We start from the raw sequence: 24,340 nt of genomic DNA, 5'->3' as shown, positions 1-24,340 counted from the left end.
CACAGCCCCCTCTTCCCACATCTCCGAAAGCTCACACACAGGCCCCAGGCCACTGAGACCATTTTATATCAAACCAACACATCAGGAAGGTTTATTTTTAAGGACTTGCTGAAGAACACACGGATCGTGAGTTTGCCATCACAAAGGTGCAAACAGAAAAGCGGCCTTGAGGGAGAGGTTTGAAGGAAACAAGAGAGACCACTCAGTACACATGAAAATCAATAAAAGACTCAAGAATATAATTTGCATGGTCAGTTTTCTCTCTTCCCCATGAAACAGCTCTGGCTGAAACCACTGTCACATGCAAAAGGCAGCAGCAGAGCCCCAGGAGCTGCGAGCAGCCATCCTGCATGGCACGCAGGTGGGCTTCATGCTCTGCTTACGCCAATGCAGCACGAGAAGTGAACGGCAGATGATGGTGTTTAGATATTACTTTCATGAAGTCGTGAGTAATATCATCCCAGCAAATGTCCTACACAATGTGTTAAAAGTCAGCAGCCTCCCCCAAAAAAAGAAAGCCAGTCATGCTGACCTTTTCACTTCCACCCCAGGTCCCATATGCACAAAAGGCGGCTGAGTCAAGCCTGCACGAGGATGGACCGAGACAATCTGTGTGCTTTCTCTTGCATCAATATTTCAAAACCTCGGTCCGAAGCAATGTTTGCATATCAACCGCTGTGCAGTTAAGGCAGGGAGAAACAGCACTCCCTTTCACTAAGGGGATTCCAGGGCGGTCACAGCAGAGAATTAGCGCCAACTCATTGGGTCGGGATGCATCTCGACAAAAGTTAGGCTGGAGATGGTACAGCTCATCTGAAAAAGCACTGGGAGATGTACTGATGCAGGGAGAGTCATGAATTAAGCTACTTCAACGACCTTTTTTATCACACCAGGCAATGCATGGCTGCGTTGCATGACATGACAACAGCCACATTTGGGGTGCAGTCCTTGTCATCAGTGCCAGATCCTGGAGTACAGAAACCTCTGGGCAGGGTGATGCTCAGGCCCAACAGCAGTCTTATCTTTAGGGGAAGGTGCTAGATAACCCCATTTTCTGGTCCCACAGAAATTTTCTATGTACAGGCTGCATGTGGCATGAAAAACAGAGAAACTTCTGTGAGGGAGGCGTACAGGGAGGAATTTTCTCCCTTGTTCTGGAGGATGTTTTGTAGATTAGGTATTACATCTTCTGAATAGGCATTGGGGAAATACAAGTTGCATTTTAAATAAAATCAGCTGGGCAGTACTATGTATCAGTGAAGGACTGCCTGGGGAAACATACTAATGACTGTTAATAATTTAGAGGGGAGGGGGAATCAAAGCAAATGGTTAGCATAAGTTAATGTATACTTGATGATGGTAGATTTTGAATGGATTTTAAGGAAGGAGCTTTTTGTTTTTGTTTTTGTTTTTGTTTTTGTTTAAGTCTAGTCTTACATTCAAATTTCAGCTCATACATGCCCTCAAAGCTTGCTTCTGCCCAAGCACTAGAGGCAAGAATATAAAATACAAATCAACACTACATCTCCTTCCTCAGAAACAAGACCTACTATCTCCTCTTTTTGAACATTGATACCATTTAAGTAGAGTTTGGGATTAATTAACACACATTCGATTACTGAAGACACATTTGCAGTTCATGGGAAACTTTGTGGAAAAAAATGATTGAGACTGCCTTGCTTCCATAATCCTGCCTCTCTTTCCGTGAAGAGATTGGAAAAAAAGTTTTCCCCTGAAAAAATCTGCTTTTGTTGATTATGGTGCTAGAGGCTAATTTTCGACTCGCCTCAAATACTGAAGCACTATTGCAATTTGTTTTAAATAACTTACTATCAAATAAACACAGAAGTAGTATAAACAATCCAATTCTAAGGAAAAAAAAAAAAAAGTGTGTAAAACATGGCTCCCAAAACACATTTATGGGCATAAAATCACCTAAGTAATTGCTATAACTAAAGTAATCCTGAAGACCATACTACTTTACCGTACTAACTTTGACACTAATAAACCAGAAATTAGCTTAGGCTGGGGAAATTCTCATTTAAAAACAAAGTCACCATCTCTCTCTTCCAAACTGCAGCAAAGATATTGCTCTATCAACATTCAAACCCCATATGCTTCGCTGCTTTTCAGAAGTATATTGCACATGTTCAAAACACTTTTAAGCACTAAGCAGGATCTCGCCCACAATCCCAGTACATTCGAAGATCTGGTTCTCCAAGTCTTAATCTCACTGATAAGAGGCTAAGCCTATTTATTTATTTGTTTGTTTGTTTGTTTGTTTGTTTAATTATTTGTTTATTTTGGAAGGTACAGACTGCAGAACATTTTAAATTCCCTGCATACACACACAGGGTGTTAAACACTTCAGAAAGTGGTCAGGATCAAAACTTCTGGCTTATTTCTCAATCAAATTTTCACTCTTCCTTACTCACAATGGTTGCAGCATGCTTGCACTCTGCATTTTAGGACATGTTAAGAATCAATTATTCTTTTTTACACCTTTTGTTAAGATGCAATCACCTTTTGAACTTGCATACAAATGAAGCACACAAAGATGCATTAATGGGGCCTGAGCATCTATGGTACAATCAGATGTCCCCACACACAAGGAATGTATTTAAAGAAAATGCTACATCCCAAAATACCCTTTAGTTTCACTTCTTTTTTAACAGGAACCATTTAAGGATTATTAAAAAAATACCCTCTGGGCTTTGCAAGGCTACAACAAAAGTAGGTTCATTTAAAGAGGTATAACCTATTTTCTAGCCACACTGATCTTAGTATATTTCAGAAAAACTAAATATAAGAATTATTAGCAAAATTACTAGCTTGGATATATAGCTTTCTACTGGATATACATTTGTTCCCCATGAGCTACTGTTCTTATTATTCTGAAACCTGATCTTCTTGATGATGCTTTATACAGATAGTGTGAGGGCAATGTATGTATTTTACATAAAATTTGCAAAAATCATACTGTATATGGTACATGACGAACAGCTTGATGGGTTCCCTTGCTTGTTGCTGTTTCACTGGGAGAGAACCACCACCACCACAGGACTTTCTCCTCCTCCAAGCTGTCCAGGCCAGGGTGGGCAGCGTGGAATTTCCCACTGGAAGTTGTCGGTACAAGGACACTGTGTCTACAGAGGAGCAGAGCAGGCCCACTGCCCGTCTGCCCAAAATGCAAAGTCTGCTGTTTCTGCAGATTTAGGAAATACCACAGTAACATGAGAGAGTCTTCCTTGTATCTGCTGCTGAGCGATAAGGAAGATCCCCTTTACAATGCCTGACACTTGAACAGGGAAAACCCTATACTACATCCTTTCAAGTTGAATGTATTCACGCAGGCTCGCCGTCCTGCCATCTGCTTTCCTCGATAAGTAGTCTCCCATCAGTTTCGATGGGAGCAGGATCAAGTGCAAAGGTGTTAGTCTGTACTCAGAATAAGGCCTTAGACAAGAAGTGGTGCCTCGTGAGAGCCAAAATGAGATGCAAGAGCCATTCTCCTCCACCCAGCCTGATAATTCAGTGATGCTTCTGCAGTGATCCAGATACATCATTGCTATTCAGTACAAAAACACCCACCTTCATCTTTTACTCTTTGTTCTTATGCTAACCACTTTTAATACATTTATTTAAAGAAAAACCTATACTGTCCAAATAACATTAACCATATGCAAGAACATATCTCGTTTTCCAGTCTTTTGTTTGCCTAATGTTCAGGTGGGCCTGGTTCAGAGTATTCACTTGACCGATGTAGTCCAGCGAGAGTCACAGTTGCTCAAAGCCGGCAGATTTATCAGCCCTTCCCTCACACAGGATCCCCACTCGTGCTTTCAGCACAGAGTTTCCCAGCTCAGGAGGAAGGGACTCACACCTTCCCACTGCACACAACGCTCCTCCTGAGAAGTGTTTTGGGGCACTGCCCCATGCTTCTCCCTGTGACCAAGGAGGCATTGCCCGTGGAGCGAGGCTACCTCGTGTGTGCAGGATGGAAGCACAGCCCCGCACGAGAGCAACCTTGTGGCTGCTAAAAGCTCTCTGACCACAGACTTTGCTTCTCAGTAATCTTGCCACCAGACAGGAAATTCACTGATCTCTCATTTTAAGCTGATGAGCGTACAGCACTAACAACGTGAGCCTCCAGAGCACCTTTCATCAGAGGACCTCAAAGCACTCCAGCACCAGCTATTCGGGGAAGCGTTCCCTTTGTTTTCCTGTGCAAATCCCACATCATAGAGGTACTAATTGATTAAGTAGAGGGAAGCAGCAGAGATATTTCAAGTACAAGATGGCCCTGAGAAACACAGCAAGAGACTGAAAGTAAATTTTCAAACAGGAGGCTGAGTAGCCCAGATAGCTATAGAAAGGCAGAGGGATTTGGGACCTCATTATCGTCGTGGCCAATTAATGTGCAAAGAGAAAAGGCAGAACCCACTGTCTATCTAGAGAAATAAAAGACAGGGGCTGGCAGCCACTCAGGGGAACTCCTGCCTCGGAGTTGTGGAGAAAAAATAGCAGCCAAGGGGGAAGCCCAGAGGTGGGGACAGGCCCTTCCACAGCCAAGCCCAATTAGCAAGGTATTCACCAAGGTCTTTGCACAGTCTCTGTGCTTCCTAACCGTGTCTGGCTGAGCCGTAAGTCATGATAGGAGAAATGGGAAATGTTTCTCTACCCTCCTCTTTAGTATCCTTCTGAGGCTTGTTATAGCCTAATTTACCTTGTGCCAGAAAATATGAGCTTTTGCAGCATCTAGACATAGAAACACTCGTCAGTGTAACTAATCTGAGTTTCATGCCTGCAGGATGGGTCCACGCTTTGAGTGTCTCCTAAGTAAGGAAATCCAAAAGCCATTCAAACACTCCGATGTAAAAATCCGTATCAGCTTCACAGAGGTGAGATGCTTCCTGTGTACCAAGAACCTTTGCCCCCTCTCCCACCATTAATAGCGAGGTTTTCTGCCCCCCACCCACCACCTGGCAGAATCGCAGTCTTCAGTGCTTCCCATTACATAAAGCCCAAGCGACTGAGCACATTGCGTGTGGGAGTGAAGCAGAGTCTGCTTTAGCACCCAACATCGTACTTCAGGAGGAGAAGCAGTGCCTGTCTGCGCTCCCTCTCATGCCTGCCCTGCATGCTACAGGCTCCAGGCGCCACTGCAGGCCTACGAGTCCTCTGGGGTCACCAACAGCAGCCCGGCCCCCATAGGGTTGAGGTTTTTCCTCTCATATCCCTCTTTCACCCTATCTCTCACCCACTTCCTCACACCCCAACTTTCCACCACCACAACGCAGTCTCAGTGGCGCTCTCGGAGCCTTGCAACCCAGACCACATGCCAAGCTGTGGGCTGCCATTCGCCCATCCCACCCCTCATCAGCCCTTCCCCACGGGTCCCTCAGCCACACAACTGCTGCCTCCCTAAACCAGAGGCTGGGGGTACATCTGAGCCACCCAGCAAGGAACGGAGGCAGCAGCACCCAGACATGGTGTAGGCTCTGCAAAAAATGAAAGCAAAGTTGCCCGCTGCTCTGGGGACTTCTGAGGATGAGGGAATATCCCTACCGCCTCTGCAACGTGGCATTATGTTTGGAAAGTACAGCACAGATAGGGAAAAAGGTGTCTGCAGAGTTTTGTGACAGTGAGTGGTTCAGATCTCCATCAGCTGAGGAGCACTATAGGCACAATGTCAGATCTTTAAGTTACCAGATCACAGGCACCTGCTTCTGGTCTCCGGATAAGCTGAACTGCTTCACATTTTTTTCTTTTACTAGTTCCAGATCTAGAGTTAAGAATATTAACTCAACACCACTAAAAGTCTCTTTCCAAGGCCAGGCTAGCTCTGTTCTCTCCCAGATGGCAAAAGCAAGCACTACAACGGAGAATGCTAACAGAAGTGGCTTTGGGTAAGAGACCAAGAGAAGACCTCTTATACTATTATTGTTATATTTGCTTTCCAAACAAACCTGTGAAAATACAAGGAGGCTAAATGACTGCAAAAAGGCCACACATAAGAAACTCCTGGCAAAATTCAAAGTCAGACCTCTAGTCACTTTAATTCTAGCTTCACCTCTCCTCTAGACTTTCCTTTTTAGCATGCTTCACCCTTGCTCCATTCCTCTAGTTCTGCAAAAGGTCTTCTCTCATTTTGAACTAGAATTGCATATTTAGCACCCATGCCTTGCTGCATAGTTCTTGAAAAAAATTACTAAAATTTCCATAGCAGAAGTTACACAGCAAAACAAATTCCCCCCAAAAAGTAAGCCTTGGTATGGCAATAAATTCTGTTGTTGTCAAAAAAACTGTTGCATTGTTCTTACTGTTCGATATGGTTCAACACAAGTGTTTGTGCAAACAATGTAGCTACAGCATTTTGACTCCCACTTCGGGGATGTGTTTCCTTGCCTGTTGCAGATACCCGAGCCTGCAGTACTGTCTGGAGTACACTTATCCTCACTAGACCAGCCTCTTTTACCACAAAAAGCACACTTAACCCTAGGAAAGAATAAAGTATGATGCCGCAACTTCATCTCTACTGAAATCTCTCCCATATGAGGGCAGTTTTACAAGCCCACTTGATAAGATTTGTAGGGTCAGAAGTGAAGCATTTCACCTTGGGAGTCCCTGCAGCCCACCCATTGGTCATAAAACTCATTTTCCGTCTCTTTTTCTTTTTTTGAGACATGCTCTAGAGGGGGAGATACATAGGGTTGCTACGTGCCAGGCAACAGTGGCTTCAAAGAGCTGGCTTCAAAAGCTTCTCCCTTCCCTGTCCCAGAAGACCATTCATTGTTCTGTTTCCCTTGCTCCATTGGCACAAGGAGGAAAGGTGGCATTTCCCTCATTCTCAGCCACCGACTGCGTCAGAACAGCACTTTTCCAGCTCATATGTGCAGACAGGCCATGTCCTGGCTGTAACAGGCGGTGTATATCTCAGGAGCAAGATCCACAACAGCAGGAAGAGATAAGGGAGCATGCTTCAGCCCTCCGGAAAATCCTGCCCAAGAGGACCCTGGGGAGCCAGACAGAATGTGCTTCATTAACCTAGAGATGAACACAGATCATATTCACAAGGACCTTGTTTCTCTGATCTAAAACGTGACCCTTGAGCTTCCCTTTTAGCTCCTTTGGCCTTTCCTCCAGTTGGCTTCTTTCATTTCCTCCAGTCCCACAGGGTAACTCCTTGCAAGTGAGCTGCTGACAAAAGATGCTTTGCACCCCTGCACCACACATTTCCAACAAGCTGCCGAGGCACAAGCAACTCTCACATGGCCAAGTGTCTGAATGCCCTGGATATGGTAGGCATGATAAATACCTGGGGCAGGTTCTAGTAGGACAATGGGATTTGACATGTCCAAAAGTTGATTTGAAAGGGTGCCTTCAAAGCTTTTCACATTGCTTTTTGTAAAAAGGAGTATTCAGGAACTGTGCCTAGCAAAGGAAAGGATGTGTGGGTGCTTTGCTGCCAGGACCATTTCAGCTAATGGACTGAACAGCTCAGGAAATCAGCAAGGTCACCAGCCAAACATGCAGATAAGGAGGAAAGTAGTTGAAAGTCTTTGCATTTGGCGGGTGTGTGAGGATCATCCAGCCCTTGTTTGGAGAGGGATACACGTATCACAAAATATTCTGAGACGCATTTGACATTCAGGTCTTCTCAGGAGCAAGCCAACCAGAAAGAAAATGGATCTTCCTCCTTGGTCATGATCACAGGAAAGGGCTCAGTGTACTCAACTCCCTGGAGATCCAGAAGGTTTTTCTCTCAGATCTCCCAAACAAAACTGCTGCCAAGAGTGTAAATGCAAGGGGGTGAAAATTGCTCTCACTCAGTCTGGCATCCGTGCTGCTCCCCAGCCCCAGCAAGCAGAACTGAGGAGCCCCAGTGTAACAGCAGCTGCAGCAGTGCAATCAGCCCTCCAGCTGCCACTGCAGAGTGCCAGAGATCTGCAGTGGGATGCAAGGACAGGAACCCTCTCCAAACAGCAGGAAATACCATTGATTTTCAGATGCAGGCATTTTGCAGAGAGAGCAAAAGGAACAAAGCAGATGTTGGGCAGCCTGCAGCACAGCTCTCTCTTCGCAGGCATCCCTTTGGAGCAATAATTCCTTCAAGGGGGGCAGAGGAGAAAAAAAAACAACACCCAGCAGTGTACTGATCTTCACAAACTGAGCAGCTTTAATGCTGTGTAATCCTCCAGAGGGAGGAAAGAGCATTTCCTTTGTGCTAAAGACATCAAACTGGTTGAAGGTGGCAATCCCCACTGACATTACCTTTATTAAAGGAGGGATATTCCCACAAGCCCTGAGAAGGCTGGGTCAAGAGCCAGCATCTACTTGTAGTGACAGAAAATAGCAGGCAGTCGGGACCTCTTGAAAGAACATATAGGCAAATGTGCACACAGACTAGAGGCTGCATATCACAGCAGCGCACATCAATTATACAGCTATCAAACAGTAGCGTAGCAGCAGCGATGTGAGCAGCTCAATAATTGCCTTTTATTCTTCTTGAATTTGGCACCTGTGTTATTTTGCAGCAGGTATATAATTAGCTCGTATTCTGAAGGGGGGAAGTGGTGCCCTAGGGTTGTTGTTACACGAGTGCCAAGCCTTCTTGAGCCACTTCCTCAGCAGAGAAACATTTTTCCATGTAAATTGGATAGAGAAGCGAAAGAAGGGAGATAGGCATTCTCAGTAAAAATCTGAGTACGATGAGCCTGCTTTTAATTAAACCTTACTTTGAATAACAGTAGGATTCATGTTATTCTCACAGACACTCCCCTGCATCTAAATATCAAACAACTGTCAATTCGTAGTGGCACTGAATATAAAATCAGACCCTGAGCACCTTAAGGCAACATGCAAGCCTTGCCTCCTTCTTGCTCAAAATGGGAAGTTAAAATTCTGAATAGAGGATCTGAAATACAAAGCTATATTATATCGGGAGCAGAAAAAATGCCAATGCATTCACCTCCCCTTCCTTGCGAACTGTTCGGTTATAATCATGTCCCCAAGCACATTCCGCACTGAATCACTGTGACATCTGTTAGGGAAATGAACACAAATCTATATCTGCATGCAGCAAATATATTGGCAAGGTTGCAGCGGGGGGAAGGGAGATTAGGTGTCACTTTTCACACAAACTAGAAAATGACAGCTTGTCACTTCCATGAGTAAATACCAGGAGAAGTGAGAGTAGGCAAGATGCTTCTTCACCTTTTTACCCCACCATAGCATCAGAGAGATGCGGATTAAGGACAAAACCGTGGCTTCATGTCCCCTGCCTGCAGCAATAGCATCTGGATGTGGATCGCCCCCCCGGGAACACTAACTATAATGGATTGTATCCACCACTCACATATGTCAGCAGAGCTCCCCTGAGTGGAAGGGAGCTGTGCCCCTTCTCCAGCTGAAGAGCCAGACCAACATGCCAGTGATGGGGACAGGCCAGAAGGGACACAGGGGGTGAAGGCACCAAGTAACCTCCTTTGGGTCACTTTCAAAAGCAGGAGGAATTGTTCATAGCTTCAACAGCAGCAGGGACAATGTTACGGTACAGAAGCAAGGGGTTTAGTCATGAGTTGCCTTCATGCAAAAATCACGACATAGTACAGTACAACCCTCTTCCTATGGATGCAGACAGCTACAAGAAGGCAAAGTTAGCTCAAATCCCCATGTATTTCCCCAGGGACAGGTGTCTACCCACAAACAATTGCTGCAGAGCCACTCACACCATGGCTTGCTTGCTCACCTGAGCGAACCATAACGCTATGGCCTCTTGTCCACCCCTGCCACACAAGGCTGGGGATAAAGGCAACATAACAGAGCATGCTCAAGACACATATTGCTCCTTCCTCTACAAGAAATGCATTGCATTAACAATTAGCAGTATATCATAGCTGGTGCAGAGCAGCACAGCGTCCTTTCATTGATTATGGGTTTTTTCCAGGAGCATCTTCCCCACACCCAAAAGCCTGTGTTCAAGGCATTGTGCATTCTGTGATTCATGTGGTGAGACTAACATGACTGTAGAAATGATTTTATTTCAATTCCCTTCTAAAGGGATGCACAGCCTCCCACCCACTCTTCCTTGTGCTTTTACAGTGAGAATTTGTTCCTAATTGGTATCCAGGCGTGCATAGTCAAATCGATTCCTCTTCAAAAAAGAGTGCTGCTTTTTATCCTGATGAGAACACACAACACTGACTTCACTTAGAGGATCTGATTTTTCAAATCACTGTGAACAGGTTTTGATGGAACCATTCTTGATAACAGATGTGTAGTTAAAATGTTTCCTGGTTTTATGATAATTTGACTACAACAAAGTAAATAAGTGGCTTGAAAATAACAAACCTTTAGGAACTTCGACATTGGAGATGAATACAAAATTCAGAGCTCAGAATTCTCCTTAGGACTGTTATTAGTCTGTAACCTCCTGCTCTTCCACAATCCTAACCTGAAGCTTTAAAGATAAATGTACATAGAGAAAACTTTGACATTTGGACTCCTGACGTGCATTTGTTTTCGCATGCAAGAGATAAACTTTAAGCCTTCAGGAGTTACATATTTACAGTGTGATTTCACAACAAAGAACGTGGATTCTTCTATTTGGTAGAAAAATAGTAACACTTTCTCTGAGAAAGCTGTGCCTTATAGTTTACAGTGAGAAACCGCTTGGAAAAAAAGTAGAACAGAAAGAGGAAGGTTTTTTTTTTTTAAGCTCCCTGAAGGATGGTTACTCTTACAACTCTAAGAAGTCTTCGCATCGAAATGATTTAGTCAGCACACTGAAATACTTTTCTCCTAACTCATACTTTTCCACCAAGCTTTTTAAATCTGTGTTTTCACAAATCCACACGGTCTGATGGGAGTGCTGTTGGCTACAGCTGTCCCACTGCCATTTCGAAGCAGAGATGGAGGAGAATTATGTGAGCTGCCAGGCGCCTGCTCCTGTGCTTGCCGCAGCCTGACCGAGAGCCACGCCGCCTCTGCTGCTGCCACCCCCGCCTCCAGCACTGGACTGGGAGATTGCAATATGAGCGTGCACAGAGACTGCAGAGAAACACCTGGATTCCCTGTAGGGGAAAAGTAAATGCAGAGAAAGAAACAAAATGTTCGTTTTAAAATGACTTTTCCATCAAGTATGTAGCAAAAAGGTCTCATCACTGTTTTACACGTGGACTGACAAGCAATAAAAAGTCCGAACGAAGTTCAAAAGACTCTGCTTTTATCTGCCACGCAATTTGTTTTGGAGTCTGCAGTCCCGTGTGGTTTCTCAGATGAGCAGATCTCTATACTAGGTGTTTCTAACACACCTACTGACTTAGATCCCTATCCTGCAAACACTAATGTGCACATTCTCATCTGCAGTACCCAGGATATATTTTATGTGCAGTGTATCTAGGACACCTTCAAATACTATGAGGACCAAAGTCAGACATTACACATTGCACAGTTTGGTGAAATGTTACTATAAAAATAAAATGAAAAGGCCCAGGTTTTTAAGTCAAGGAATCTTAGCCAGCTTTAAGTTAGTCAAGAGTTAATAGAGCACAGCCAGCAGAAGAACTGAAGTTATCTTGCACTGCATGTTGAGTTATGTCCATATTCAAGATGTAGTATGGATCCTGACCTGAAGCAACTCTCCAAACAATCATTAGCTTTACCCCACTTTTCTGGTGGTCACAAGATCTCACAACTTTTGTTGTTTGGAACTAAAGCAGAAGCCCTTCAGCTTGTGTGCCTCTTCTCAGATACACAGGAGCCACTCGTTCAGACAGGCTTCTCCTCTCTTTTCCTCCCAGATGAAGATCATCCTAGTGAGGAGGCAGATCTCTCTTCCTCTCACCCTTAGTTTCAGAAGGGAACATGACCCAGAACTGGGAAATAGGCACTGGCCTTGGCTCTACAGAGAACCACGCTATCTTTGCACAGAAGTCCACAAGCAGGCCTTGGATGAAAAAATTAAGAACACGGAATTATAAAGAATGAGGTGTGTTGTTTTTTTTTTTTTGTCTTGCAAACCAGGCTGCATTATATGCAGGCTCACAGATCAATTAGTGCAATATAGGGTCTTTAGTAGCCTAAGAGTTTGCTGAGATAGGAACACACAGATGAAGGGAGGAGGTTGGATGACACAGGCTGTGTATCTGCACATGAAGAGTGGTGTCTAGTCACATCTAGTCTGCACACCAAGAGTGGTGCACTAGTCAGAGCAACAACGGGCCAGAGAAGGCTGTTCCTGCCCATATATATTAAAAAAAATATTAACAAACTGGATTGTCAATATTTCGCTTGTGCTTAATAGAAAAAGGAATAATTAAAAGAAAATTCAAAAAGAAATTGAATAAGGATATAATGAGTAATTAACCCCATTTTGGGTGTAAAGCAATTTCCTCAAGCACATCCCCTTTGCAAATGAGGAACAGCTGGAATTTGGACCAACGGATGCAGCACTTTTGCCACAACACATACCAATAGAGCCTGTTTTTCACAAATTATGAGGAAGAACAGGGGTGACTAAATCACAGTAAAGTCATCCCAAATTTGCATTCCACTGTTTTAAGTACCACTAACATACAGGAACTCAAACCTGCCCCCAAACAATTGTAGTCTAAAGACAATAAAACCAGAGGAGGAAGGAAATGTTTAGCACATACAAATAGTAAATGCTAGTTATCTGATAGCTTATATGGCTGAAGGAAAGAATGAAGTCAGGCATGTCATGCTACTGGAAGGAAGGAGAATTAGAAAGAAGGACATTATGGAAAAGAGGGAAAAAGGGCTGGATAGAAGGTGATGTACTTATGGGCTCAGTTTCCTGGTTCAGAAATCACTCAGAGCCAAGCAGGCACGGCAGTGTGCCTTGTGCAGTCTGTGCTACGACCTGAGAAGGCAATGCCCCAGGAATGCAGGAGGTTTAAATACACACAGGCACTGTTTTTGGCTAGGTGTGTCTTACAGAACTCTGCTGGTGCAACAAAGTAAAGAAATATTTGACATCTTCAAACATTTTTCTTATAGGGCACAGAAAAATGCTCCCATTTAAATTCTTATTAAATTCTTTGGGGTTCATGTATGAAGTGGATGATTTGGGGCTCTGCCTTCTCCCACAATAATGAGCAAGTGGGTATCTGTTTTGTTAGATCCCCTATTGATTTTTTGATTCCCAAGCATAATGAATCTGCCTGTTCCTCACCAGACATCAGCTCTAGGGTAAGGAGATGTTTACTAAGGGTGTAAAGTCAGTAACAGACTGGCTCTGCTTGGTGCACTGTTACAAATATTTCTGATCTGTGAACACATTCCCATGTTCTTTTATCACTTTGTTTTTTCTCCCCATCTCTCTAGTGAGCATGGAGGACCTCCACATGAGGAGGTCAACATCTAGGTAAGTCCCACACTCCCATAACTATTACTGCCCTGCTCCATCCCACCCCCCAGCAAACTGTCATAGTCTCAACAGTTTATCAAGATGTTCACTTCACGTCTTACCATTATCACTTCGGACTTATCCATTTCTCTCCAGACTTATCAACACCATTTTATGTTGATATTCCTTTTTCTGATATTATGTTGGTAACCTCACTGCTAACGTGTGCTATTTGCTTTAGGGAGATTAGTCTATACAGCTTTGGCTGCAGCATTATCCACTTTTCCTTCCTTCCTAAAGCTCACCATTCTTCGATCCATGCTGCACACACTGCTGGCACCAGCAAACAATACAACCCACAGGTGTTCTCGTGTCCTTCTTTCAGAGCTGCATTGTCTCGGCTCACAATGTTCACCAGCCTGTGCATTGCCAAATTTTGTTCCTTGAGAACCCAGCTTTGAGATCCGGCATGCTCTTCGGCATGAGATCTCTGTACTTGTGGTACTTCAGTTTTCATTCTCTACTACATCCACTGTATTGCAGGCTTGTTCAGCCTTCATAAATTTCATAAACTGCTCTGGGTGTTCTTCTCCATGTTGCAAAGTACAATTGATCTACATAACTGGTCAGTTGTGTGTTCTCCAGTAATCTTTGTCTGATTGCTTCATCTCAGATCCCAATCAGCGTATGGCAATTCATCAGGGCCTATGTTAACTCCCCCAGTTGGAAAAACTGGTTCCTCACTTTCCATCTTCATTTCGTGTTCCCATACTGAAGACACAAATCTCCCTTCCTTGTATCTTTATTTGGTTCCTATTTCGGAGGGTGAAGTGTGCCTCAAAATTCTGGGACACGTCAACTGATTTAGAACATCCTATTGCCAGAAAAATAAATAAATAAATAAATAAAGTATCTCATGAGTCTCTTTGCTTTTCCTGGTACCCACTGTCTGCATAAAAGGCCTCTGCTTTTCCAGAGAAGGCCAGCAGTGGCGGCATTTTCAACTGTGACATTTCCCCCACTCAGAACATTTTCCTAGTCCATTATGCTCCGGGTACCATCTGCTCTGCAAGCTGTACACGGCTGAGAAGCCTGGCCACAGTTATTTATTTATTCGGCGGATAAGCCCTAATTGCTTAGCCTGGAACAACGCGAGCCACTGCGCCGCACGGCGTCCTGTTCCAGTCGCTTGTGCCATGGTTTCTCAGGGGTACAATGCCCCAGCCCCATTTCGGAGGCAGCTGTGACCAGCGATTAGTTCCAACACGGAGCAGTCGTGCCTCCATTCAGCTCCTGTGAAGAGAGGAGGGAGCAACCACTCTGTAGGCCTGCAGAAGGCTTTTGTTCCCGGTTTCACGCTAGGAATGAAGCCATGAGGCTGGGAGCAGAGCAAGGCACCGATTGTCAGAAAAGGACATCTGGGATACAAATTGTCAGTCATCCCGCCACCCTGCCCGGTGCTAGGGAGGGCTGGAGGGGTCTGTAGCTGGAAGGCTGGGGTTATGGTGTTGTCCCGAGCTGTGTTTTGGATGCAGGCTCAATGAGTATGTGCCAAGATGGTCAAACCTGTTGAACAAAGGGCAGATGACAGCTTTAGTACCCCTCTTGCAGGCTGTACAGCTGCTGGCTCTTAGTATCTGGCTTGGTGCAAGCCCTGTGGAAAGAAGGTTTCCAGGCTCATCCTTATCCTGTGTGGGTTGCCCATGCTCTGAGCTGCAGGCAGTGACAAAAATCAACCTGCCAACAGGAATATCACAGTCCAAGGTACCGCTCATCCCACTCACTTGTGCAGAAAACAAAGATAGGTTAGTCCTAAACAAAGAGAAAAGCAAATGAAAGACAGGCATACAGACAAGCTGCCTTCATTTTTTATTTTTTTTTCTTAAACAGATAGGTTTCTGCAGCGACAGATGATTAGCATTTACAATAATTCAAATACTAAATATCCAGAAGAATTACTGCTGCATTAAATGTGATTGATGCAGTTTTACATCGTGGCTTATTAGTAATCAGTTACCAGGCAGCATACTAAACACAGTGTTTGAAATGAGATATAAAGCCAGCAAGAGGTAAATGCAATTTTGTTCTATTTTTCCTCTTTCCCTTTAAGTGAGGAGGGCATGCTGGAGACAAAATGGGGATTACTACAGTAGAAAAAAATGCAAAATGGCAAACTAAACTACAGCTGAGTTCAATGCTGTAATTAATGAAAAAGATACAGCCTCTCTGGTCACGTGCATCTTATGCAGTTCTGATGCTGCTCAACCGGAGAGCAGCTCACCTATGAAACAAAAGAAGTAGGAAGAAGATGGAAATGGTTCATATAAACAGAGTTTGGTCTCGTATTTTTGAGGGATTAAGAAAATACTGTATTAAGGAAGTGTGCACTTCGAAGCTTTGAAAATTGTGTCTTAAATCACTGCAGTTTCTAGGGTAACAGTTCAGGGGGAATCCCATTACACAGAAACAACCTGCAAATCAGCAATGCAACCAATTATTACCTCAGGGGTAGAGGATCCCAGCTGCTGTTACCTGTTAATGGTATTTCACTTCTGTCTCCTTCACATTATTCCAACAACATTGTCTAAATAACAAATACCTCTGCAATACAACCGTATTTTCTTTAAATACCTTTTGTGGCCCTTCTCCAAGATCCAAGAGCTATTATAGTAAACAAAAAAAGGACTTAATAGCATTAAAGAAAAGACTGTAGCTGTCTTGTCTATAGATAACCGTTACCAGCTCCTCCTACCACCGTGTTAAAAGTTAAAACAGCAGCTCAGGCTGGGGTTAGAAGGAAGGCAGCTCTGTGGTTAGCAGCTGCTGCCACCTTGTGAACAAAATTCCAAACACCTTCCCTCCACCCTTTTTAGTCTAACGCAGCAGGTTATGAAGGGGAAAAAAAAATCCAATTTTTGCACAAATAAGTAACTTCGTGATAACATCTCCACATTTAGGCACAAAACATAAGACAGCTTCTGACCAGGTCTTAACAAAACAGAGACAGCTTGCAGAGAAGGAAGCTATTTTACTGGTGGTACAAGAATTCCTTTTCCACTGAATTGCATACAATACCTAATGTTACCCTTACTCAAAAGATACACATCACACCAGCTGTATACTTTGCTAGCCAGTATTGACAGGCAAACTTTCCTTCTTTTCCTAGGTCAGATTCTTTTTTAAAACCTATGTTCCTTCTGTGCCTGCACTTCAAAGAGCAGTGCAAGACATGTTGCTCTAAAACTATCAAATATAAATGGGTTTAAAGCTATAAATCCATCAGGCTTCCAAGCACAGGGGTCACCAGCTCTCCATCCTCCCTACAGACACAGTAAGGTTGGAATTGCTGTAGTTCTGACCGGGAGCAGACTGGGAAGACCAGGAGAGTTCAGGTGAAGAACAAAATGTGTCAATTTTCAATCTGGAGAAGTACTTTCCAGTGTTGCCCTTTTACCCAACCCTTTTCTTTTCTGTGTAGCTTTGTAGGGTTACCTCTTCAAGCTCTAGACTCTGAAAAAGTTGATGTAGTAGTAGGAAAAATAGGAAGACAGAACTGAGACAAAAACAGCTACTGGCTTCCTATGCACCATTTTTTCACTCCAAGATCATTCTCTCCTCCCTACACAGGGCAAGAAGTGAGAGGCAAAGCTTAGTGATCAATGAAACCAACAGCAGAGTTGTCTGTGCTCATCTTTCCAATTCATAGGATCACGAATGGGTTGGGTTGGAAGGGACCTTGAAGATCACCTCATTCCAAACCCCTGCTATGGGCAGCAACACCTCCCACTAAACCAGGTTGCTTGAAGCCCCGTCCAGTGTGGCTAGGGATGGGGCTAACATTTCTAGGGATGGGGCATCCACAGCTTCTCTCACCCTAATAGTGAAGAATTTCTTTCCTGAAATCTTCTTTGGAAGAAGCCATGTGTTAAACTTAATATTTGGGCTCCATTCACTCCAGTTCCAGGGACTCTCCTGTAGCCCTGTACAATCCAATTTTTCAACACTTTATATTTCTTTCTACCTCCTGTAATATTCAACACATTCACCATAAAAATCAATGGCAATAAAAGCACAGCTAAACTAAGGATATACAATGTTAAAGGCTCCAGGAAATGTCAAGGCAAGCCACAAAAGCGAATTTCACAGTGAGACTCACAATTCATTCATATTTATGAATGTAGTCAACAGCAGCAGATTTCCAACCAGCCACAAGACTTTATGAAAGAAAACTGTATCGTCACAGTAACAGACAGTTATACGGCTGCTACCTGTGCTGCAAAACCATTTATTTGAGTGCCCCTGGAGCAAAGTCTGGCGCTGCACATCTTCAGCTTTATTTGGTACGTAAACATGAGTAATGCCACTGTTGCAGCTACAGTTTCACTTGCAAGCTTTTCAAGCTTGCCAGACACATTCTAGCTCTTTTTCATTAAATTTTTGAAAGTTACTACTTTTTTTTTTTTTTTTAAAGATATTAATCTTTGGACTTTTATTGCAGTACTAAATAATGCTGCCTGACATCGCATTTACTGCCAACAGATAGGCAGCCCTGGCATGTGAATAAATCACATTGCTGCTAGCACAGACAAAGAAGTCTTGTTCCTTCAGTTTGTCGGTGAAATTGCAGAAATAAATATTCAGTCATTCACAAGACACCTTTCTTTTTAAAAAAGTACTCACACATCTCAAGATCTGTTGTAACTAGCAGTCATTCTCTCTCACTGATCTATTATAGCTGGCCAAATTAGTCAGAGATCTCACATAAGTTTGTATAGATGAAGTACAAAGCATGCATTATGAAATCAAGGTAATAACTCAGTATTAATTAAGAAACTCATCCTGTCTTCAGTGAGCCTTTGAGAACAACATTACTCTGTTGTAAGGAATATTTGTAATTTCTGTTGTAAAGTCTGCTTGTGATATTTTCTTTTCCTTAAGGTTATGGGTGTGGGGTTTGTTTGTTTGTTTTTAACCCTTTAGTTACTGGCTTGGAAGGGTCCCTCAAGTAAAAGGAAAGGCTAATATTTGTGTATAGGGGAAAGGCTGTTTGGAAGAGGAAGATTTTTCAGTATTTCTAAAAGACACTCTGGCTCTGCAGCAGCTTGATTGTTTCAGTTTACTTTAAAGAAGGTTCTTCTCTCTTCTGAGTTTTACGCTTATTTTTAATAGGCATTCTCTTGGCCATTGTGTCTCAGACAAGATCAAGAAGATCCTGATGGTTGCTGGAGGTATGCTGCTGTAACAGGTTGAGACACTAGAACATCTTCATGTTCAACTTACAACTAGTAATTCACATCTGTCCAGACAAAAGGTGACAAATTTCATGTTCCCTGGGGCCAGGTCCTGATGAATATGACACAGCAGTCCAGAAGGCAAATTGAGTGTTTAGATACTGAAGCCAGCTGGTCACTGCTAAGAGTTTCAAAACAATGTTTCTGAAGGTAGTTCAGAAAGGGATAGTTGTAGTGGTTTTGTGGCTTCTTCACGGTATTTTACATTCCTATGAAGTTGGTTTCACTAATAAAACAAGTGGAATAGAGCATTTATTGTATTCATGTAGAAAACAACCCTTTTTTCCTCCCAACCACACGCCTTCCCTCTCTCCTTTGAACATTAGGGTTTTAGCATAACAGCAGCAGGTCTGGTATGTTTAAAAGGCTTCCTTTTGATGATAAAATATTCCAGTGAAGTATCACCTTTCATATAAAAGCTTGAAGCCAAATCTAGGGAAAAAAAATAAAGAAGGATAATGAATGAAAAGTAGCATCAAAATCTTTAAATGTCAGATGTATAACAATCCCATACGTGTGAAGATATTACCTCACTGAAGAGCAGCTTTTCAGGTATTTAAAGTCTACTAAGTAGGGGTCCAGAGAAGCAGACTGTAGACAAATATTCAGTGGAGTCCAGGCAATAGGCAGGCTGTGGCTTGTTTGCTCTCTGAATTTTCCTATGAGTACCCTCAGTTATTCCAGTTGCAGGTTCAGTGGATACTACAGATGTTGCGAATGTGAGCTGGAGTTGATAGGACCTTCAAAATCAATCAAAATTTTCCTAAGATGAGCTTTGAGAGTTGCTGGAAAAGAGGGTAAGTGTTCCTAACCTAGGATTATTAAGTAGAGGTACACAAAATCACTTGTCTTTTGGAAAAATCACACAGGCTTTTCTTCATGCCCTTGTCTTCCCCGATTTCACAGCAGCAGTATTTTCTCTCCCGTGCAAACACCATGAATGGTGCACATCAGCTTGGGAAGAAGGAATGAAAAACAGTTCTCTAATGAAACATTTTACCTGGCTAATAGCTTTGATTTTTGCAAGCGATGCCTCTGTGTGCCTCCCCGTGGTAAAGACTCACCATCTGCCTTTGCTCTAATAAACGAACTCATATTACAAATACGGAGTGCAAACATACTCATATCCTGAATCAACTGCACCCCAGAGTCAGATCTTTTTGCAGAATGTATAACTGGTAAATATTTGCTCCCAAATGTTCAAAATAGCTCGCAATGTTTCCTAATAATAACAAGCATAACCAGCAAAAAAATCATTATTGCTACACTATGGAAGGTAAAAATCCATAAACAAAGACTTACCTATTTTCAATAGCCGTATCTTCACACACATCTTTCCAGTATAAAATTCTGCTTCCCAGAATATCCTGAGTGTATTGCTAATATTGTACACAATTAGATGTTTCCCTTCTGTCTGCCTGTACTGTTAGTCTAGTTTTGGAAGCTGCAGGCTTTCATTCCCAAAATTTTACCTTTTAGGTGAGCAACTCATTTAATTGTATATCGCTCCTGGCCTATCAGACTCAGAAAACTTGTTTTGCCTCCTATAACCTTAAACATAATCTTACCTTTTTCCTCTGCCACATACTGGTTCTCACCACTGATTTCTTCTTCAAACACAGGTCTTTCACAGAACTCTTCCAGAAACTAAAAACAACACAAAATAAACGAGCAAACAAAACCCAGGAACACCAGTTAGGCCTACACGTGACCTTTCAGTTCCATATACCAGTTTCTTCTCACGCAACCCAGGCTGTATGTTTTACAATTCACTGCTTATGCTTACAGATGCTAGATTTTCAGGTCCCGAATTTATAGCACTTTGTTTCATAGGAATGATGCACATTCAACCATGGGGATAATGTTGTATTAACTGCTTAAACATCATGTCTTTGGAACCCCAGGAACATTCAGATGCATGAAAGATGCACAGAAATAGTGTTTTAGCTTTCAGATGAACCACTACTTCAAAGTTCAAGTGAATTTGTCTCAGCTGCCCATATTCCTAAGGAAACAGAGCTTACCCATGCATACAATACCCATGTATTGTATGCCCAATATATGTGTGGATTTCTGTCTAGTCTTAGCCAGTCTTCAAACACATTGGCCAATATCAACCAAATTTGACAGAATAGTAAAGGTCACAGAATGACAGAAAGACATTATATTTCTGTAAATTTGATGAAAATAGCCAAAAGGATCATGTCCTTACTGAGAATGGCACATTAACATTCTCTTAATATACACTCTTCAATTCCAGACATTGGAGAATCACACAGAAGAGAGACTTTAGGATTTCCTAACTGCAGGAAAAGCTTTAGCCAGAGTTCACACTTTATTAAACATTAGATAATGTCATCACAGCACAACAAATCTTAAACGCACACACACACAAAATCAGGCTTTCATAGTCCCACTGTTTAGATAATTATTTCTAAGTATTGCTCAGAACAGGGTGGTAGCATGAAGTATCTTACTGATTATACTTGCTGGATCAGCAGCCAGCTCAGCTTAGGAAGGTTTTCTGCAGACAATTAATTCAGTCTCAGCAGCCCCCACTGATTGAAGGTAACTCGAATCAAAGAACGATCAATATTTTCATTACAGCGATGGCATAGTAGCTTGTTTGTGCAAGGTGAGCACAATTCGGTGCACGGTGTTTTTTTTCCAAGTCCTTTTGAGACTATTAACCCTTATTAACTTGCCTCCCTAAGAAGAGTTCTTCAGGTGAGGGTTCCAGGTAGAGCTGTCCTTAGCACATTGTGCCTCTGGTGAGCTTACATGGGCTTGCAAAGGCTGAAGGGGTGGGGGTGAGTACGGACACTTTATTCAGCACCACAACAGCCACATGCATCCCTTCGGTTATCACGTCTCACAGGATGATGCAAGGACTTCTTCAAGCTCCTTCAACTTCCCCCAACTTTACCACAGTTGAAAAAGCTTGCCATGATTTGGGGTTCACGGAAGCAGAGGTATGAAAACTTAATAAAGCTTTCTGACCACTCATCTCAAACTAACCTCTGCTTTATGACAACTACAGCTGGCAGACTTTTTGTGAGTAGCTGGGTACTTTCTTTTCCAGGTCTGACTGGAGATGAGAATGAATGAGAAGAAAACCAAATTCTACTACTGCTTACCTTTGAGTGTGTCCTATACAAAAAGTGACAGCAGTTCCTTCAGCAGAACCACACAGAAACACTGAAGCTACAGCCACTGAAAGGTGTATTCTTGTTCAAAAAAAACATTTAGTCCAGTGTAAAAAAGGAAGTCAATTGCATTCTGCTATTAAGTCTAGCAAGTTGACTCAAAACTTTTTTCTTTTTTTTTTTTTTATACTTGCCTACATTTCAGTTCCTTTTTTGGGATGTTCACTTCAGTGCACTTGCCGTTGCAAATGCTGAGTCACATGCCAAAGTGATAAAGAGGGCTGGTCTCATTTACGTGCTGTGTACTCTAAATGACCAAACATTCAGGCCTGTAGGACATCGATGTTGCAGGATCCAGACTGCACTAAAATCAAGAGATCTCAGGCTACCTCCAGCCATTGCAGAACTGCTGTACTAAAGATGAACATTTGCTAAGGGAAGCTACAAAATGATGATTGCTCAGATTATAATAAAGCTATCACTGTTATACCCCTCTTCTTAATATATTTTTCCATTTACTATAAATGTTACTAGACACTTATTACTCATATGGCAGAAAGTGCTAATGGGTTGCACAGTAGGGGTCAGTAATACATAAATCCCCAGGATGATACTCTCCATAAACTAAGGAGATGTCATGTAATAACCATCCTCAAAGAATCATTAGGAGAATTGCATGGTTTAATCGCTTTTTCCTCTGAGGCCCAAGTTTGATGACACAATAAATCCAGCTTTGCGGCTCATGGTATCATTAAAAAAAAATAATGATTTGCTGCAAATTTATTTACAAACATCTAAACTGCATAAGACCTCTGGCAGCTTCCATTTGTTAAAAATAAAATAAAATAAAAAAATCTGGCTGGTTAACTTTGTAACAGTAGGCTTTATGCTGGAAAATTATTACTTCTTTCTCTCCGTACACAGAGCCAGTGTAAGTGCTGATAAAAATACAGTATCACATTACAGATAGCTTGTCACAAGCACAGGCAAACGCCTCTGATCCGTATCAGAGGAATATGACTAGGTCATCTAGCTACACACAAGCCCAGTGGAACAACAGCCTGAGTCATACGATCACACAGCAATTTCTAGTGCAAGAGATCAGCTCCCTGCTCAGACCACGGCCACTCAAACAGGTTGTTCAAGGCCTTGCCCACTCAGTTGCTCAGTATTTCCCAGGACAGAGGTTCCACAACCTCTCTGGCCCTGTCCCAGTGCCTTCCCTCCCCCTCCCCCCAAAATCCTAGTGTTTCACTAAAATCTCCCCTGTTGCAACTTGTGTGCATTACACAAGAGCAGCACTGCCCATTGCACAAGTCACCAGATACTTCTGAGCTTTCTCTGCTGCAGAGCAGCTGCTCAAAATGCAGGTGAAAGATCCAGATGTGTTTGTGAGATTTTTATCATCCAAGAACAAACACGAGGTTCTGCAGTGCAAACAGATGGGGATGTCAAAGGGAAAGGATGAATTTTCTTCATGCAGTCAAGTCTGTGAGAGCCTGAGGCAGAGCATCAGTACGACACCTTTTGGTGGTAGGAACAGCAAAGACCAACACCTTGCCTGATAATGACAGCAAAGAGTTAAGACCTCTGCTCAGGAAAGGAGAAGCAGAATACAATTAATATAAAATAAAGTACTTCTGGCCTACAAATTTCAGTTTCAAACGGGAAACTGACTTGGAAAACCTCAACTGTTTCTGTTCAGCAAATGAAGAACATCTGAAATTAATTAGGGATGAAGACAAACTGATCTTTTAACAACTTCCTTCAAGCATGAAATCAGATAAATTAGGAACATATTTAAAATAAACATGTGTAAACATATCAAAATGCTGAGAACATTAAGAAGATTATTATTAAAATACTGAAGCAGCTTTAAAAAAAAATACTAGTGACTGAGCCTGTTTCATTCCCATATCTAAGAAGTTACACTCAAAAGCCCTACGAGTGCTGAAAGCAGATGAAATACCGGAACATTAACAAGTCAACAATAAAAATAAATTATAGGAAACAAAAAATACTTATTTTAAAATCGTTTTTAATAAAAATGGAAATAAGAACAATTATACCAGTAAATAATGAAAACTAGAGCTTAAAGTTAAAAAATATTTAGTCTGTTTTACCTGATCCTCCAACAATGCTGCATAGGTTTTACTTTAAAAACAAGATGCAGATACTCAGCAGGGTCCTGTTTTGCAAAACCTCTTAAATTTTAATTAGAATTAACATCCGTATTTCATATCTGAGGGCAAAATCCACCAAGAGTTACTGGATGGAGTCACTTCTGGTTTACCGAACAGATGAGCATGTACAAGGAAAAACTACATGCTATTGGCAACACTATTGCTAATCAGCAAGACTTACGTCTTACTGAAAGGCTTTTGAAATTTGCTTTGAAGAAAAACTCTTGGAACACGCAAGTCTTCTTTCCTATTCACAGTTTCTCGGTGCACATATTCATTGACCACTTGCTCATATCCCTCAGACTTGAAGAGCTGAGACAAGAACTCTAAAAGACAAAAAAAAAAAAA

At 42.4% G+C, this 24,340-nt stretch overlaps 1 protein-coding gene and 1 long non-coding RNA gene across 4 annotated transcripts in view; both read right to left on the bottom strand.

The window, feature by feature from the left end:
* Positions 1-15,348: 15,348 nt before the first annotated feature.
* On the bottom strand, positions 15,349-21,982 carry LOC137851705 (uncharacterized). Its single transcript, XR_011093375.1, has 3 exons — positions 21,801-21,982; positions 20,232-20,300; positions 15,349-19,095 (listed from the first exon to the last, which is right to left on the bottom strand). It is a non-coding gene; the product is annotated as an uncharacterized lncRNA (long non-coding RNA).
* A 1,848-nt stretch (positions 21,983-23,830) lies between these two features.
* Positions 23,831-24,340, bottom strand: part of METTL6 (methyltransferase 6, tRNA N3-cytidine) — an 8,113-nt gene continuing 7,603 nt past the window's right edge. For all 3 annotated transcript variants that reach the window (XM_068674521.1, XM_068674522.1, XM_068674520.1), the window contains exon 6: positions 23,831-24,318. In XM_068674521.1, the coding sequence (XP_068530622.1) occupies positions 24,170-24,318 (149 nt within the window). In that variant the 3' untranslated portion in view covers positions 23,831-24,169. The remainder of the gene's footprint in view (positions 24,319-24,340) is intronic.

This window comes from Anas acuta, chromosome 2, assembly GCF_963932015.1.
Source record: "Anas acuta chromosome 2, bAnaAcu1.1, whole genome shotgun sequence".
NCBI lineage: Eukaryota > Metazoa > Chordata > Aves > Anseriformes > Anatidae > Anas > Anas acuta.
Note: the sequence above shows the minus strand (reverse complement) of the source record. Positions and strands in the feature narration are given on the sequence as shown.